This window comes from Danio rerio, chromosome 4, assembly GCF_049306965.1.
Source record: "Danio rerio strain Tuebingen ecotype United States chromosome 4, GRCz12tu, whole genome shotgun sequence".
Taxonomy (NCBI): Eukaryota; Metazoa; Chordata; class Actinopteri; order Cypriniformes; family Danionidae; genus Danio; species Danio rerio.
The window spans coordinates 67820976-67840960 of record NC_133179.1 but is presented as its reverse complement, the minus strand read 5'-3'; the positions used below and the strand labels follow the sequence as shown (position 1 = coordinate 67840960).

General features: G+C 35.8%; 3 protein-coding genes across 7 annotated transcripts in view; 1 reads left to right on the top strand and 2 right to left on the bottom strand.

The window, feature by feature from the left end:
- Nucleotides 1-19985, bottom strand: part of LOC137491262 (tripartite motif-containing protein 16-like) — a 496597-nt gene that overhangs the window by 291892 nt on the left and 184720 nt on the right. The gene's annotated exons all lie outside the window — the stretch shown is intronic.
- Nucleotides 2546-7891, bottom strand: LOC110439613 (uncharacterized). The gene is made up of 3 exons (XM_068220377.1): nt 7746-7891; nt 7273-7422; nt 2546-4423 (listed from the first exon to the last, which is right to left on the bottom strand). Exons 2-3 carry the CDS (start codon nt 7355-7357, stop codon nt 3450-3452), a joined length of 1059 nt encoding a protein of 352 aa, XP_068076478.1. The 5' UTR covers nt 7358-7422; nt 7746-7891; the 3' UTR covers nt 2546-3449.
- Nucleotides 12262-19985, top strand: part of LOC110439620 (uncharacterized) — a 47857-nt gene continuing 40133 nt past the window's right edge. For 2 of the 5 annotated variants that reach the window (XM_073948875.1, XM_073948871.1), the window contains exon 1: nt 12262-12301. The gene's annotated coding sequence lies outside the window, so the exon portion shown is untranslated. Of the gene's footprint in view, nt 13088-13220; nt 13259-13450; nt 13515-13797; nt 13923-19985 lie in introns of all 5 variants that reach the window. The other 3 variants (XM_073948872.1, XM_073948873.1, XM_073948874.1) reach the window with 3 other exon arrangements.

Here is a 19985-nt window from a genome sequence, read left to right as displayed (position 1 = left end):
ATCCTCTCTTCCCTCACACACACATTTCTCACTTCTTGATGTAAATAGTGCAGCAAAAACACTCTGTTCCAATATACATCCTGCCTAGGTGAGATCTTGCCTGTCGCCACCAGCCCAACGCCCCTACTCCCTCTAACCCCTGGCTGTCGGATGGTCTGGGAAAATAGTTAGTTTTAGGGTTAGGACATGTTCTGTGATAACATTGAACAGCACCCAGGGCAACAGAGAGAGCATGGCACAAATCAAAAGCCTCCACTGACCTTCTTAGCAAGTACCAAAGCCAGCTGGCATCATTAGCCTCCCAACTCCATTCGGCCAAAACCCCATACTACCATTACAAAATTAACACCACTTCAGACGTCCACAAACTATTCAAGACATTTTATACTTTGCTCTGTCCTTCTCCATCAACTCCTTATCAGCTGGCCTCCTTCTTTACACAAATAAACACTCAAATTAGCAGTCAAACAGCACCCTCTGAAGAAAAAGTCAATCTCTTCCTTCACTCCACACTGGCACATTTCCAAACACTTTTAAGCAGATGTAATGAAGGCCAGCTAGTGAACTGCTTACTCATCTACATACATCACCTTCCCTGCAACTCCACACATTCAATACTATTTCTCAATCAAGCTGGGATCATCCACCATTACCCCATGTAGTTGGGTAAGAAATCTTAGGGTGATACTGGATGATCAGTTGTCCTTCAAAGAGGACATTGCTAACACAGCTCCATCATGTAGAGCTGCACTTTTCAACATCAGAAATCAGACTCTTCTTAACAGATCATGCCACGCTGCACAACTTTTAGTGCAAACTCTTGTCATTTCAAGGCTGGATCCCGACAGTGCTCTTCTAGCTGGATTCCCATCCTGCACCCTTAATCCTCTACAGATGCTCCAGAATGCCGCAGCTCATCTGGTCTTCAATGAGAGCCCATGTAACTCCTCTCTTTATCTCCTTGTATTGGTTACCGCACGAGGCTCTTGTCAAGTTCAAATCACTGGCACTGCACCCTCTTACCTCCACCTACAGCTGAAGGTCTACATCCCCTCTAGAAGCCTCCAATCTGAGCTAAAAATCACTTTTCAAAACCTTTTCATTGACTGTTTCATGTTGAAGGAATGTCTTCTTGTAACATTTGTTGTACAATAGTAACAAACTTACAATATATTTTACCACATGAAATTACCAAGCAGTATGTTAATGACTTACACTGAGCATAATGGTATGGGGCGTGGGCCTGCCCTCTATGGCAACTGCTCATTAGAAGACAGTGCCATTGGGATGGAGCAAACCAGATTATTTTAAAACTTGATTTTTGCATTAGCTTGCTCATGCTCGCTGCTGCTCTCTGCCCCCTCTCGCCTTGCTTTCGGTCAATGCACAGCCACTCAATCAGGTCGCAAAAAACTTTCCATGAAACCTCTTAAAGTTTAGGAACCGCCGAAACTGCTAAAAAAACTTCTGCAAACCGACTCTCAGCAGAGTTTGTCACCCCGGTATCCCAGGACAACTTCCACTCACAAGCGAGTGAATCTCAAGGAAGTCACTGAAGCTGAGTCACCAATCCATCAGGAACACCATGTTTTGTTGAGGCCAGTCGGCGAAGGAATCTCAAACAAATGTTGTCTCTTTCTCATCTGGTGCAAATTGATCTTAAGCAGATGAAGATAAGTCAAATCTTTGCTTTTGTGGTTTCTCAGGTGGGATTCTAAGATCTAGTAATAAGAGATTAAATTAATTTGGGACGGTTGTCCACTCATTTTGCACAAGCACCACAATTGAGAACCATTGCTCTGATAAGATAAGCATTCTAGGTTGCATAGGAGTACATTGCAACAGCCAGTTGATGAAAAAGGGTTGGGGCTTCCTGAGCATTTATTTCATTATTACACCTTCAGTCTGAGACATGTCACTCACAAGTCCATGCCTCCTGAGAAAGCTCCATCTCGGTTTATGGTGGAACAAGCCATCCTACTTACCCTTCCACCACTACAATATATATATCTATTCATCTATTTATTTATTTTATTTTGTTAATGTGTTATTTAAAATATAAAAAAAATTACTGACAGAATTTTAGGTGCAGGCTAGGACTGTCTCTGCCATTTGCAGGTAACGTTGTCCTTTTGGCTTCATAGGATATGGACCTTCCACATGCAGTGGGACGGTTTGCTGCTGAATGTGACATGGCAGGGAAAGAAACAGCACCTCTAGGTCAGAAACCAGGGTGCTTGACGAAAAAGGTGGCCATCTCCAGATTGGAGGAAAGTCCTTACCCCAAATGAAGTTCAAGTATCTGCGTTTTTTTTTTTTTTTCATGAGCAATGGAATGTAAGATTTAAAGATGGATCAGTGCAGCAGCAGCAGTAATGTAGTTAATGTGATTGTTGTGTTGAAGGAGCTGAGACAAAAGGCAGTGTCCTACTCTCACCTATGGTCATGACTGAAAGGAAAAGATCTTGGACGCAACTGGACACATTTTACAAAAAGTGTTATGCTTGTTTGAGTCCCAACATAAAAGAGAGACGAGCCAACAAAATAGCCTGAATGCAAATTATTTATTATAAAATGTAACTCATAGAACAATCAATCAAAGCAACCAACAAATGTTTAGGGATAATAATGAAGATAAAGACTTAGGATATAAATCACAACAACACATAAGGTTAAAGAGTCAATGAGATGGCAGGTCTTGACATGATGACTCCTGAGAAGCCACAGCGACCTGGAGTAGCTAGCACAACAACTTTTTATATACCCATTAATGAGTAATGCAGGCAATCTGGAGTTTTGGGATCATCACAGTATATTAATATTGTAAAACTGAATACCTGTCGGTCTGCCCAAATCATAAAATATTCATCAAGATCGTATTCTACTCAAAAAAGTAAATGTAGTAAACTAAAAAGAATCTTGAACCTAAAAGTAAAGAAACTTTACTAATAAAAGATGCAACACAGGACAAATGAATGGACTTTCTTCCTAGTGATTTTTCTCATTCAGGGAGTCAGACAGAGAACATCATCCAAAGCAACACTAGCTACATGAATACACTGGAGAGTGGAGTACAGATGCATCCAATCTTCTTCTGTTTTCAGGTGTGTTAACTGATTAAACCTCTTGTCACAGTGTGAAAACTTGTACGGTCTCTCCAGTGAGAATCGTCTGGTGCAGTTTTAATTTGAGCTGTAAGAATAGTCTTCTCACACTTAAGCACATATACTCTCTCACATCACTGTGGATCTTTATGTGTTCATTTAGGTTTGCTGATCTGTTGAAACTCTTCCCACATTGAGTTCATGTGAATGGTTTCTCTCCAGTGTGGGTCTTCATGTGTTTATTAAGGTCTGATGTGTTGCTGAACTCATCCCACACCGAAGCTGCGGTCACAGTAGTTTGAGCATGCAAAATTTTGTTGTACGACGCTGTGAAAAGGGGCAGGATTAAACAACATGATTAAACATGAATGGTTTCTCTCCTGTGTGGCGCATCATGTGTCGATTAAGGGACGATGAGTGGCTGAAACTCTTCCCACACTGAGTGCATGCAAATGGTTTCTCTCCAGTGTGGATCTTCATGTGTTTATTAAGGAGTGATGAGCAGTTAAAACTCCTCCCACACTGAGTGCATGCAAATGGTTTCTCTCCAGTGTGGATCTTCATGTGTTTATTAAGGAGTGATGAGCAGTTAAAACTCTTCCCACACTGAGTGCATGTAAATGGTTTCTCTCCAGTGTGGATCCTCATGTGTATATTAAGGGATGATGATTGGCTGAAACTCTTTCCACACTGAGTGCATGTGAATGGTTTCTCTCCAGTGTGGATCCTCATGTGTATATTAAGGGATGATGATTGGCTGAAACTCTTCCCACACTGAGAGCATGTGAATGGTTTCTCTCCAGTGTGGATCCACTTGTGGTGATTAAGGTGTGATAAACAGCTAAAACTCTTCCCACACTGAGTGCATGCGAATGGTTTTTCTCCAGTGTGGATCCTCATGTGTATATTAAGGGATGATGATAGGCTGAAACTCTTCCCACAATAAGTGCAAGTGAATGGTTTCTCTTTAGTGTGGATCCTCATGTGTTGATTTAAGTTTGATGATTGGCTGAAACATTTCCCACACTGATTGCATGTGAATGGTTTCTCTCCAGTGTGGATCCTCATGTGTAGATTAAGAGATGATGATTGGCTGAAACTCTTCCCACACTGAGTGCATGTGAATGGTTTCTCTCCAGTGTGGATCCTCATGTGTAGATTAAGGGATGATGATTGGCTGAAACTCTTTCCACACTGAGTGCAGGTGAAACGATTCTTGTCTCTCCTTTTCAAAATACCATCAGTCTGTAAATGAGTTTTTTCCTCAATTTTGACATGATGTTCCTCCTCTTTACTCCCCTCATTCTCTTCAATTAGGTCTGAAATAAATAAATAAAATTTTAGTTTTCATTAAGTCTTAAAAACTCTCATCAAAAGCTGAATAGTGAAAAGACACTGGAAACATTGGCTACACACACTGTCATTTTCATGCACATTAAATGTAAAATATATAAGATCATGTTTTGTTCGGTCCATTAACATGTTCATATTTAAGCACATTTAATTCATCTTTATTTATCTAGTGCTTTTACAATGTAAATTATGTCAAAGACGCCTAACATAGAAGTTTTAGTAAATTGAAACCGTGTCAGTTCAGTTTTCAGAGTTCCTTACATAATTGATCATAAAAGTCTTTTTGGTCATTGATAAGACACAGATTTGAAAGCTGTAAATGGCCTAATTTTATTCGTATATATTCATAATAACAAAATGTTTTTTTCTAAAATGTGTAAAGCAGACAGGAAATACTTGTTTATTCTTTGCCTGAGTAGTAAATGCATCAGAAAAAAGTTCTGGGGTAAAAGCTAAAAAAACAGCTGAATATTTGCCTCACAGACATGAGACACACCTGTACAGCATCTGCCTAAAGGCTGAAATATGCACCTTTCCCATTGTGTGCTGTTGGGTCTTTTTCATTAATTCTGGGGTGATTTTGAGGCTTAGTTTGGAAAAAAACTTGCAAAGCCATGACAGCATATAATCATGCATTTATGATTTTTGGTATTTCCTGTGACGACAGTCAACATTGTTTAATTGGTCTCCACCCATGGGACGGCTAAAAGGAAATGGGTGAGAGTATAAAAGAAGAGTAGAGTTGAAGAGGCCAGCATTATGTGGTGTGCGGAAGAAAGAGAAGTTGACTGAACTGTTGCATTGTGGGGACAAGTAGGGCAGGGGTGGCTGGCCGGTCAGAATCGGCAGGCTAGCGCAGAAGCTCAATTGAATATACTGGGGTAAAATAAATGCTCATATTACAAAGACATGGCGGGGAAAAATGTAATGTAATGCAGTGCTTCTTGTACAGATATCACTCAAGCAGTGGAGATTGCTGATTTCTAAAGAAAACAGACCTTAAACACGCAGATTTTTGCTTTGGCATAACTCAGGTTACTGGCAAATTAAAAGTCCTATTAGCATGCTTCGGCATATACCCTATTATTGCACAGCCAATTTACACAAACTGACTATAGAAACACTATTCTGGTTTTCCAACATCTGTAATGATGTGGGCCCACTTTGGTTACTGATGGAACAGCACACGTCTAATTCCGTGTCATTACGCTCACTACTTTGTGCTTTCATTCCAGTTTGTGGTGTTTGTTCACCAAAAATAAGAGTTAATGAAAAAAAAGAGAAAGTGTATTATTTTGTTCATATTGCTAAATGCTACTTTTGTTGTAGTTCAGCTGTAATTGTGTGTGTTCAGTACATATGCCTGATTGATTGTATACAGGGGGCGCTGCTGGGTTATAGGAGGTGCAGATAGTGAAGTGTGAGATAGTGGAGTGTGAGACAGTATCATGCTGCTGTAAAACTACTAAAGAATAATAAATCCTTTTTGCTTTCTTTAAGACGTTCTAGTGCCATGTTTCAGTAAAGATCCAACGTATTTCCACTACCGGACACAACACAGTTAGTAAACAATATCCTACGAATAACCCAGTTATTAATGGATCACTCAGAATATGGTCACAATTCAGACCTCACTTTAATAATAAACAAGCATTGCCTTCTGCTCCCATTTTGTTAAATCCATTATTCTCTTTCTCTCTCACAGTTTCAGCATTCCAATTATGCTTTAGGAGGGAGTTATCTGTGTTAAGGACCTGTTTAAAGATGCCATATTTATCTCATTTCAACAGTTAACAGACATTGAGATTCCCCAGTCAAATATTTTTACTATTTCAAATACTTTTTTCCAAAATAAACTTTCTTTAAAATAAAAAACAAACGAGCAAATGATTTTAAAGTTTTAAAACTAAAATAAACTAAATCTATGCGCAACAATCTGTCCAGGTCTATGTCCTCAGCAGTAAATCCATGGAGCACATTTAAACAAATGTTATTGTAAGCAAAATAATTAAACTATTATAATAAATAGAGTTAAAATGACCTTTTTGAATAAAAAGTTTAACATTTATTGAGATAAATTGTTGGTGATTGTATGGGTTTTGGCAAGATTATGTAACAAAACATGAACAAAGAAAAATAAAGACTTGTTTAAAAAAGATTTAAGACCTCACAACATTTCAGTAAATTTAAGACTTTTTAAGGTCTAAAATTTTAGATTTTGAAATTTAAGACATTTTAAGACCCTGCAGGTTATAGGGAATAGCCCTTGTAATTAGTTAATATAATTATGATGTCATTCTAACTCAGTTACTATCTGTGAGAACTAGTAACAACTTCTAGAAACAACTTTAAACCCATAAAAAAGTTGATTAAAAAAAGGGGAATTGTGATCAACGTGACATATGCAAATGGGAAGTACTAAGCCAACACTATCACTGTAATAGCAGATATCTTTTATGAGAATAGAATAGGTCAAATATTGTCAGCTCAGACAAACTTTTTAAATTGATTGTTTTTTATTTATTTTATATAGCGCCAGTGCTCATGGACGCTTTACAAACAGTTGGAGAACAAGAAATGCAATAACCTTAAGAAGGTAGAGAAAATGGGAGACTATTAAAACAGAAAAAGAATGACACGAGAACAAGTATGAAAGAAACTCATTCCTATCTTTCAATAAGTGCTTATGTGCATTTAGGAGAACTAGGCAGCACACTCAGGGCTGCAAGATGGATTTAATTTTGTATTCTTATTATTAAAATATATCTGAATGAGGATCAAATGACTGAGTTGGTTTTTGAGAATGAAAACCAACCTGTTAGTTCCTGCAGATCTTCCTGTTTGACTGTGAATGTTTCTTCAATCTTCACATCTTCACTCTCCTCTTTAATAAACGCCATCTTTATAACAGTGTGGAGATCAGTCGCTTCAGCAGGAGATTTCCTCTGTGTTTGGACACTTTATTCTGTTTAAAATAAACAAAACAATGAACAGAAACAAACTTATCTTTAACATTTGCTTTAAAAGTTTCTTTATATGAGAGTAATTAACAAAAACAAATCAGGTAAGTCTGAGCAAGAAACAATAGCCACAAATGAGCTGATTAAAACTAGTGACGTAACTACATGTCAGGATAAAAACAATATTTATAACCAAATAAACAAAAAACTGAATACTTGTAATAAAGCTTTTAAAAATGACGTTGAACAATGCATCCACACATATTTACATTTTATAATGGTAGCATTCAGATATTATTTGAGTGTAAATTCGATCTGTGCAACTCACCTTTTCCGTCTTCAATGAAGAAGTGGGATGAAAAAGGCCTCAGTTGGTTTTTCTTTGTAGGTTGTTGTTGGTAATAATCCCAATGTAGGAATCTACAATCGTAGTTTGTCCTCCAAAGTTGTTCTCTTACAGCTAAATAAGCCAATGAAGCATCTGTTAGTATCCCGGAATATATAGATGCAACCCTGCTGAGCTACTGGATCTGGAATGCGATTGGATAAGACTCAATTGGCCCCCATTAATGCTGGTATAAAGATGCAAATGAGCAGTGGAGAGCAGTGAAGACTCGACACACATTACTGTGGGGGATGGGAAGTTCAGCAGCTTTACAAACCAGTTTTACAAAGAAATAATGATGTATTGGGAAAATAAGTTGACTTTAGCCATCATCATTTGTTTTGTTGCTGTTGTTTTATAGGACTATTGATGGAAGCCTTTTTATTTTGGCTGCTGCATTTTGTAGTTAATGCTGATACACCTATGTTGAGGTATTTTGATTTGAAACACATTTTAATTGTTTTTTTTTTCCCAAGCTGGTTTTTGTTTAAAGATGCAAATGAGCATTGAAGACTTAAACCACACTGATGTCTCAACACACACAACTACATTCACTTATATAATAGCTGTGTAAGTCTTATACTATTATACTGTGATATATCATTATTCGTTAAAAGAAACAATTTCTAATATTCACAGTGAGATTTTATTTGTGTTAAGTTCAGTCAATATATTAATATTAGCAATGTTTTAATCATTTATTTATCACTGAACCTGTTCTTTATGGGAGTTTAGAGTCCTTTACTTCTCCTAAAGCACATGCAGCTCATTACTGCTTCCTGTAAACTGTCAACACACTCAACAGGTCAATTATTTCTTTCCAAAAGTGTCTATAAATTTTTATGATCAAAATGTAACTTGTTTCTGTGCCAGTTTTTATTTCCTTCGTTTTTTAGTTGAACAGAACATGTGTGAGCAGCTCATTTTTCTCGAAAGCCTCTTATTCACCTGATATGTAACAAAGATGTTTTTCCCTCTAATTATCAGTTGTGTTTGTGCATACAAATATGCATAGACATTCACAAAAGCATATATAAGATACTCTGTGACAAAACCTTTTTTAACACTGTAAAGCTATCACCTACTGTCCATTTTTTGCAACTTTTGGCCTTAGAAGATAATTGTTTGTACATTAATCACAAATGGATGAGACACACTGTAACTTCAAACTCATTAGTGTTAATTCCAGGTGCTGTGAAATGTTATGTACAAGCTGCAGAGGCAATCAGGTGTGATTACCTCAAGCATCTTTTTTGCTTCAAATAAAGTCTTATACACTAAAATCATTATAGAATTGGTCTTTTGTTGCTAATAATTGATTTATACTATCTGAAATATAACTAATTCTATTATATAGCTTTATCGCTTAACCAGGAGAAGGAGGGAAAATGCACTCACTCACTCAATGCAGTCGAATCAATGAGCAAAAAACACAATACATTAAAGGTTACCAAGACACATATCACAGCAAGAGAGATCTGTTATGGTACAGGCACAAATCAAGCGACACAAAGACACCAAGAAAGCAACTTTTAATCAGAAAATCAGAAACTTTACATATATATATATATATATATATATATATATATATATATATATATATATATATATGTATATTATTTATTCATTCATTTTCTTGTCGGCTTAGTCCCTTTATTAATCTGGGGTCACCACAGCGGAATGAACCGCCAACTAATCCAGCAAGTTTTTACACAGCGGATGCACTTCCAGCTGCAACCCATCTCTGGGAAAAATCCACACACACACTCACACACTACGGACAATTTAGCCTACCCAATTCACCTGTACATGCATGTCTTTGGACTGTGGGGGAAACCGTAGTACCCGGAGGAAACCCACGCGAACGCAGGGAGAACATGCAAACTCCACACAGAAACGCTTGTTGCTATACATATATATATAGCAGCTGGGCATAGTTAGTCTGCAAGCAAGTTGGGCTGCGGTCACACTAGAGTTTGTGCTTGCAAAATTCTTTCATACATCGCTGCAAAAAAGGGTGGGATAAAACAATATGATTAGACGATACTAAAAGCGACTGATTGCTCCATATAGCTCATGTTTTGATCTTCTATTGGTCTCATGCACTCACGTGATGTGATGTCAAGCTTTTTTCTTACCTTTGTGGAGTCCACTATTAAATCTGTCATGCAGCTATATATTTATAATTAGAAGATAATTACATCTCAAGTTAAATGATTGTACAGGCAGTTTATACAGGGTAATTCAATGACAAGAGTTCACTTTCATAACTACACAATGCAGAACTTTTAATGTGATTAACCTGCTCCACCTACACCAACTACAGCATTTCTCAGACTTCTGTTTCACTATGGTGTAATTACAGTGGTGAACATCACATACAACAACAACTGCACTTACTCCTGTAACTTGTTTTCAACAATGAAATTTAAATATCTGTGTCACAGATTCATTTAAATAAATGGCTCATCATCATGTGCAGTCGTCTTTATTAATAGCTGCCTAATAGGCCAGACCATTAACTGAATAGGATCGTTTTACATATATGAAACCTCTTAACAGTTATAGCTGTTCATGCCAATATCAACTTGATAGCCTAAAGCAAATTACATGAACAGGACCTGCCTAACATCTCTTAAGACAAATAAGCATAGTGTCTATAACAATACATGCTTGATTGCCCAGATCATTACATCTGAATGGTGCCTTTTCGTAAGCATAGTTCTTCACCAATACCAGTTTAATACCTCAAATAAAGACACAGATGTGAGGCGTCACAGTGGTGCAGTGGGTATCACGATCACCTCACAGCAAGAAGGTTGCTGGTTCGAGCCTCAACTGGGTCAGTTGGTATTTCTGTGTGGAGTTTGCATGTTCTCCCCGTGTTCGTGTGAGTTTCCTCTGGATGCTCTGGTTTTCACAAAGTCCATAGACATGCGATGTGTGTGAATGAGTGTGTTTGCATGTTTCCCAGTAATAGTTTGCAGCTGGAAGGGCATCCGCTGTGTAAAGCATGTGCTGCTGGATAAGTTGGCAGTTCATTTCATTATGGCGACCCCTGATTAATAAAAGGACTAAGCTATAAAGAAAATGAATGAATATATGAGTAATATCACACGAGTATCAGTTTCTGTATTTCTTATTGTTGTAATGGCCAGTTGTTATTGCAATAAAAAATGTATAAATAAATGTAAAAAAAGCAGTGTGATGTGGCTCTCGGAACGATTGTCCCTCTACCTGTTGTTTCAATTCCCTGAGAACTTTTCTCATCTTCAGAACGCAAATGAAGACACTTTAGATGAAATCAGAGAGCTCCTTCATCTGTCATAGACAGCAAGAGTCCCGAGATGCTCAAAGGGTTTGACAGTGTTTTTTTCTGGAAAAGAAACCAAAAACATTGTCAAAACCTGTGACGTAACTTTAGTGGTTCAATTGTAATCGAGTTTCAAGAACATTTTGTTTGCCAGAAAATGTTGATAAAATCAGCCATGTCCCAAGCAGGAGCTGTTGAACCATGCAGTAGCTGCTTTTTGATCCTGTAGCCTATTCTCTTCATTTGCATTCAGCAGAAGAAACTCAAACAGGTTTGGCTTAAGTAGTGGATGAGTAAATTACCGAATTGTAATTTTTTTTAATGTGAACTACCCCTTTAATGCTTCTGTAAGTAAAGGTAAATTAAATATTTTTACTGAAGAAACTGCTAAAGAATGGCAGAAAACGTGGAACACAGATAATAAGAGACAACAATTCATATGAAACAATAAGAAACACTATATAGGCCTATGAAGTTGTAAAAATAGAAAAGAAAATAAGGGGTCCTTAAATTAGCAAAAACGCGTCCTGACACGCCCTGAAAGCATTTGCGCCCTGCGTTTTGCGCTTTGCGCATGGACCGTCAAAATAGAGCCCTTGGACTCAGAAATTAATAGGAAGTAATGTGTTGTAGACATGCAAGTCATCATGAACTGGATTAAAAAAAAAGTTTCTCAAAATTGTCTTAAAATGTTTAGATTAAAGGTTTTGATCAACTTTAAATACTAAAGTGTGTGTTTGTGAGAGAGATCTAATCTATTAAAATTTTTATTAATATTTTTTATTTTATCAATCTTTTTATTTTTATCTATCTATTTTTATTTTATTAATTTCTGTTGTTTTTCTGTATTATATTTTATATCCATATTTGTTTGCACTACTGCCCTTTTTGCATTGTCTTGTTTTACGTATTGTCGCTGCACTGCTTTTGGCAATATGAATGTACAGTTATTTTTTTATGCCAATAAAGCACATAAAATGTGTGTGTGTGAGAGAGAGAGAGAGAGAGAGAGAGAGAGAGAGAGCAGAAATAGTGTAGATTGAAAAACAAGGGAGACATGTATCAATAAGTCATGACTGCAACAGTAAGTGGCAAAAAAAGCTAAACAAAAAAGACTTTTATTTTGGCGTGGTGTGTGACGTCATCAGGTGGCGCCGCTTCAGCGCTGTGATTCAACTGGAGAAAGGTTTGTGTTTTTAAATGTTTACGGATATAACCCGATTTAATTAATGTTTCAGGTTTTTCATCCGATGCTAAATTATGTACTTGCTGTTGGAAATATTATTTTAACCCTTTATACAGCGTAGTACTATTTTATTCTCAGTAACTGAGGGCTTTTGTTTGTGTGTAATGCGAGTTTTAAAGCAGCGTTTCCCAAACTTTTCAGCCCGCGATCCCAAAAATAACAATTTATTTAGCAGTCTATATTGTTTACCATGTTACTGAAAATATTCTGTCAGAATTATCATGCAAGTATGACTTCTAAACAACATTAGCACTATCTAATTGACTGTAACCAATGCTGTACTTTGGTAATTATTAGCTGCTAATATCCCAGCCGGCACACGACCGACCTTCAACGTTGAAATATGGTTGAAATAAGGTCAGTTGTGTTTTGAACGTTGAAATAATGTTGATAGAACGTTTAATGTTGAATGGTTGAAAAACAGCCTGCATATGACAAGGCTTCAACGTTGAAATGTGGTTGAAAATATGTCAGTTGTTGCTTTAATGTTGAAACAATGTTGAATGATAAATGGTTGAAAAAAGTTACAGAAATCGTTGTACAAATCAACGTTGACATTTTTTTTATCATGATCTGTATGTTGAATTTACGTCATGGCTTCACCCAACATTCAACATGTTTGGTTACCATGGTATCAGAGGACTCGGCGCACGCGGCCACGCGCAGCGCTTCACTTCACTTCACTTAATTACGAACACCTGACCTGCAGTGCAGCAGAATTCAGAGGTAAGCGTGTTTTTAGATGCTTTAATGTTTTATTTACCCCCCGATTTTGTTTTACACACAGTGTATCTTAAATGTGATTTGGTGTAGTGTTTCGAATTTTGAAGCATTTAAAACTTTCCTGTTTGGTTTTTAGTCTTGTTTGCGCTCCGGTGACGCGCAGCTAACCTTGAGGTAATGTCACATGTTTAACGTTAGTCTAAATGAGCGTTTTTATGGCAAATTCAAAGCGATAAACTCCAAACGCAGTATGAAGTTACTGAGCAACGTTATAAAACAGTATAATTTTTATACGCTGTATCATTAGTGTTATTATTACAAAGTGAACTGCTGTCGTTTCACTGTTGTTATTGTTTTTGCTTTTAGAGATGTAACTTACTCCAAAGACGCATTAACTTGCACAGCATTGAATGGAAAAGGCTTTGTCCATGTAAGTTTACTTTAGCTTTAATTAAGCTATCTGTTAAATCTTCTTGATGCTTTGGTTGGTGGTATTCTCTTTCTAATCTGTTTGTTTATTGATTGTTAGGCCGTGTTGTGATATTATATTGTTATATTGATATTATTATTGTGAAATCATGTTGTGATGTTATACTATGTGACAGTATTGGGGAACAAATATTTATTTAGTTAGAAATTAATGCTTAAATTGCACTTTGTATAGTAGCAGATAAGAGGTGTAATGGGTTTTAATTTTCTGGGTTTTCTGGAAGGTCCAGTTGAGGGCATCAAGAACAAGCAGATGGCCTAAACCTGTCAACCTGTGACAGACTGCAGTTCTGCTATTCCACACCAAGGCTTTTGTATGGATGTCTGACTACTACTGTGTTCTCTAAAGGTATTACTGGAGCAAAACAACAGCACCTGTTACAGTGAAATTTGTATTCATAAAAATAGTGATACATGTGTAGCAGGTCCAGTACATGTGATGTCATTGAGAAGTTGTTTTTATTAAATGTCATTAAAACAAACAAATAAATAAACATGCTATTTAAATAAATCTAAATATTAAAAACTTGAGGATTAAGATGAGAAATGAAATGCATCATCTGTCTTGCGAAAGGGGTCTACTTAAGAATTCTGGTGTTTTCCAACTGAAAGGGATAGTTCTCCCAAGAATGAAAATTTACTCACATTTTACTCCCCAAATGGTTTAAAACCATTATGAGTTTATTTTGTTGAACAAAAAAAGAGGCTATTCTGAAAAAAAACTAAAAACCTGTAAACATTGACCTCCATAGTAGATAAAATACTATAGAAGTCAATGGTTATAGATTTGCAGCTTTCTTCAAAATATCTTCTTTTGTGTTCAACGTGGTCAGTAAATGACGACAGAATACAAATTTTGAACTATCCCTTTAATTCTCTGTCCTACATGCAGACTTTTGTAGAAGTGCTACTCCTTTTAGAGTTTTTCTCAACCATATGTCTAAAAAGCTTCAAACAGCTTTTACAGTACATGTAATGGTTTACAACAACTTGTAATTATTAGATGTGTTGAATGTTTCATGATTCTTTGCTGCAGCCTTTGTTAAAAAAAAAAAGTAATTTTTTTGAGAATCTGAAATTTGAATTCTGGAAATGCTGGCACCGGTGGTGGCGAAGGGCTTCCTGACGATATCACACCTAATTCTTCACTTCTCTTAGTTAGGAATATTCAGATGGATGAGTCAAAGTTATTAAGTGTGACGATATTATAGGACAAATTTTAATTCAATAAAAAATAAATATTTGAATTTCACTTTGTATAATAGCAGATACCAACTTAGTTGTAACCTCGTATTTCATTTATTGCAGGTTTTCTAGAAGCTCCATTTTGAGGTCATCAAGGACATACTGATGGCCTAAACCACACTGTTAGACCTTACCAGGCTTTTTTACAGTAGAAAACTGGCAACACTGTTGCCAGCTACTCACTGTAAAAGTTTGGTTACAGTAAGTAACTGGCAACAGTGTTGCCAGTTAATTACTGAAACTGAACCATTACAGTGAGTGGCTGGCAACAGTGTTGCCAGTTGTTTACTGTAACCGAACCATTGCAGTGAGTAGCTGGCAACAGTGTTGCCAGTTAATTACTGTAATAGAGCAGTAGTGGTAACTAACTGGAAACTGTGTACAGTTAATTACTGTACTGTAGTGTTACAACTCACAGCATTATACTGCATACACAATAGTATGTCAAGGTGTTACTAAAATTAATTAGTATTCTTACCTGTTATTAATTCTTTAAATTAATTACGTTGTAAATTCTGACAAATTTATTTTATTGTTTTGGCAGCAAACAAATATAAGACAGAAAATGTATAGCAAAATTAAGAAATCAGCAAATATATCATCTTACATATTACTGAGAGCCCCAGGTCTGCACAGCAGGGCTGCAGTCAAACTAACGTTTAAGCATGCAAAATTCTGTCATATGGCTCTGCGAAAAGGAGTGGGATTAAACAAAATATTTAGAGACTGAAAAAGCAAGCAACTGGTCCATAATTTTTGTTAAGAGAGGTCATGGTCGGATCTTTGATTAGTCTCAAGCAATCACATGATGTGATTTCGCAGTTCAGAGTTCTCAAAGCTTGAACTTTCCAATGCTGCAAACTGTAAAATTTGTCACATGAGCATGCATTCCAGGTCTGCAGCATTCACATGCGTATTAATGGAAGTCTATAGGGAGAAAAGTGCAGTGTGACCGAGACTTTAAGCTGTAACTCTAATTAAACACACCTGATCAAACTAATTAAGGCTTGTTAGAAATCTACAGGTAATGTTGAAGCAGGGTGGGTACTAAACTCTGCTGCCCTGCAGTTCCCCAGGAACTTGGAGTTTGACCCCCATGGTATATAGCAGGGGTGCTTTATCCTGTTCCTGGAGATCTACGTTCCTGCAGATTTCAGTTGCTACCCATATCAAACACACCTGCCTGTAATTATCAAGTGGTGTTCAGGTCCTAATTAATTGGTTTAGGTGTGTTTGATATGGATAGCAACTGAAATCTGCAGGAAGGTAGATCTCCAGGAACAGGATTAAGCACCCCTGGTATATAGCATACTTTTAAAGCAACTGCTAACATTTATCACAATCACATATCCATTAAACACACACACACACACAATGCTGACCATGCAAAAAAAAAAAAAAAAACTGAACAGCAAAAAACACAAAATAATTATTTTAAATTTAAAAAATTTAAATAATTAAAAGCTCTGTCAAATCTCAAAAAGTTTAAAATAATTATAAAAAACAAAAATAAAGTTGGCAACACCGAAAAACCAAAGGATCCAATCTTTTATTGTTATAATTATCTCATGACAACAAACTTTTTTGTTGTTTCAAATATAAATTCATAGATGGAAACACAGCTCTGAAAAATACTTAGCAACAAACTCACAACCTGGGACCGGACAGGGGAGCTTTTATGTGTGTATGGCTATGTGTATCATGTTTTTGTTATTGCCTGTGATGATGTGCACATGTTACCTTACTGAGATGATGGAATTTAATTTTGGCTTAGTTGCCAGAAAGATACATACAACTGTTAGCATCTGTACATTATGGCAGTATGCAATATCCAATAAATACATATACTTAAACAAAAGTAATGTAAGAAGTTATATGAGGAGAGGCTAACTAGCTAACAATGTAGCTTTCAAGTACACAGTTCAAGATAACAACAATATAACTTAAAACACAGCCTTATTTTATAAACCCTCAAAAACATTTGAACACATTTTACTTACTCATTTTAGATTCTTATTTAAAGCCTAAAACATATCAGACTCAAAATCTGAATTGATAGACAGAGAATAGAGCACACTCAGCAGTAAACAAATCAAACACCTGGCTCTCTTAAAGGGCCAGCATTTTCTGAAAACTCTTTTTAACACCTTTGTGTTTAGAATAAGACGGACAGCATGTGGGAGTGTGTGGTGATGCCTAAATCATTATTTTTTTTACAGTTATTTACTGCACAATCTACAGAGTAACAGTGCAGTTATACTAATTAAACACACCTGATCAAACTAAATCTAAAGGTAGTGTGTTGAAGCAGGGCTGGAACTAAATTCTACTAGGCTGTGGCCTTCCAGGAGTTTGACACCCCTGTTACATAGCATATTTTCAAAGCAACTGCCTACATTTATCACAGTTATGCACATATCGTTTAATGAAAACAATAAAAATATACTATAATATAAACTTTATCCATAGAAAAAATAAATAAATAATCTGATTCTCATGTCGTTCCAAATCTGTAGTAATAATAAAAAACACAACAAATATCATGATTTATACATTTATTTAGAAAAAGCCTTTATACTGTTAATGGCACTTTTACTTGCCAGTTTTCCAGACAAATTCATTGAGTCTCTGCAAAAATGTATGTGCGTGTTGTTTAAGATATATATATATATTTTTTAAATAACACATTTTTACTAGTTATTTAGCAAAATACTAATATTCAGTTGAAAGTGCAATTTAAAATCTTAACTATAGGTCAAACTAGGCAATTAAATTAGATTAATTATAGAAAAAGTAAACAAAGTTATAAAAATTATTGTGACAATTTCTTTGCTCTGTGTGAATATTTTTGCCTTTAAATGCATCTCGTCCATATCTTACACTTACCTTTTAATAAGCTCTGTGACATTGGTTGACTCCTGATACTCAATGTTAGGAAGGAACCAAAGAAAACACAGAGATAAAATAAATATAAAATAGCAACATAAAGCATCAGAGTAGATGGGGCAGTAATGGTTGAACAGTAATTTACCATTTATTATCACAGTGAATATCTGTAATGGTACATAGAGTAAATTACTGTAATTTATTCTTTGCACTACAGAATTTCATACAAATCCTGCTCCTTTTACAGTAAAATACTGTTTCTTTTCATTACAGCTAAACACTGGCTATTTTATAGTTATTTACTGCATAATCTACGGTAAGGGTTAACAGTGCAGTGTCAGCCTAGACAGACAGACATCTATTGCAGTTCTGCTACACAAGACCAAACTCTCTGCTTTTGTATGGATGTCTGACTAGTACGGTGTTCTCTAAAGGTATAACTAGAGCAAAACAACAGCACCCGTTACAGTGAAATTTGTGTTCATAAAAGATATGTGTAACAGGACCAGTACATTTGTCATAAAGGTTAAATCACAGTAAGTACTGTAAAAACAACTTGTTTGCCTTTGCCACAACAGGTCATGGTGTGTGCATACTGCTCGTAGTAAACACACATGCTGATCTGATGCGGGAGAGATATACGCAAACACATTTGTATTTACTGTTTTGTTTTGCCTCACTAAAGTGTTGTTGGAGCTTGGTATGTTCACAGTTGAAATCACTGAGGTCACATGGAACGTTTTGACAATGTGTTTTGTGCCCAATCTTGACAATGACCATCTTGGGACTATTGCTGTCTATAGAGGATGAGGAGCGTTTAATCTAAAATATTTTAGTTTGTGTTCTGAAGATTAACAGGTCTCTGGGATGACACAAGTACTTAATAACAGAACCTATATGAACAGTTAATGTGACATGTAATAGTGAAATAGTGGTCCTACATTCACAAATGTGAGCCATTATTATAAGACCCATGTGAACATGCAATTTTTATGATACTAATAATAATGGAATAACAAATTGCTTTTACTGTTGTGTTTGTGAGAGAGAATCCAACCATATATTCTACACATTTTCTTGATGATTTACTGAAATATTTGTCTGTTCCACTGTCACAGGTGCTCAGTTTTGCTGCAGTAATGCTAAACACAATAGATGTACTTTATGCAAAAAAAACACAAAAAAAAACTACTAAATATTTAGCATGCAGACCTGCAAAGTGAAGGAGCAATGTCAGGTTTAGATTATAGCATGAGTTTTCACTATTGTGAAAGTGAAGCCATTCATTTACAATGAATTGGAATAGCAAACCTCATTATTGATTTTGTAGGAAACTCACCTGGTGTTTGAGAAATAAATATGTATTTAAGTGCTAGACTGATATAGATGTTTTAGTGTTTTACACTTTATTCTTTGTCCCCAGTACCAGCTTTTACCTCAAGTGTTTCTCTCAACCTATAAAACCTCAAACAGATGTAATGTATTTCACTTGTGATTCTTAGTTGTGAGTGATGTTTTTTATTTTTTTTTTTTTTACTGCAGCCACTTTAAGAATGGGTATTTTGTAAACTTTGTAAACGGAATTGTATTTTGGAGACTGTGATGGTTGAAGCGTAGTTTAGTTACTTAGTTTAATTTAGTTAGTATCTGTCTTTCTGAAGACGGTAACACTTTACAATAAGGTTGTATTAGTAAGTGTTAATGTATTTACTAACATGAACAAAGAACAATGAAGCATCTTTCATATAAAGAAAGTACAGTTCATGTCAGCTCAGTGCATTAATGTTAACAAGCATGCATTTTGATTTTAATAGCATCGGGACATATTTCAATTAATTAAATGATTAATAAATGCTGTACAAGTATTTGTTCTTTGTTCATGCTAGTAAACATTAACTAACTTTAATTCATGAAACCTAATTAAAAAGTGACTATTTAATTGTATGCCTTTTTCTGTATTTGAGCATGTATAGTAACCTGCATGGTTTTAATGAACTATGTATGCTGTAAATGTTGCTGTATATTTAGAATAATTGAAATAATGAGGTGTGTATTAAATAAATTGATACACAGGCTAAGTTGTGTATTTGTGTCGTGTATTTTTAATTAGTAAAAATTTGTTTGCTATATTTATGGACTTTGCGTTGTATGTAATTCCTATTTAACTTACGTTGAAATGTATGACGGTGAAACAACGTCACGGTATCAACGTTGATCCAATTTACAAAATCGAAAGGTAATTCAACCTTCATTCAACGTCTACAAAACGACCATAATTCAC

Bases quoted from the DNA above. Each gene is read 5' to 3' on its own strand.
- LOC110439613 (XM_068220377.1), bottom strand. From the start codon at position 7,357: ATGGCGTTTATTAAAGAGGAGAGTGAAGATGTGAAGATTGAAGAAACA. The intron at 4,424-7,272 runs GTTGGTTTTCAT...TATTTATTTCAG, and splicing joins AGATCTGCAGGAACTAACAG to ACCTAATTGAAGAGAATGAG.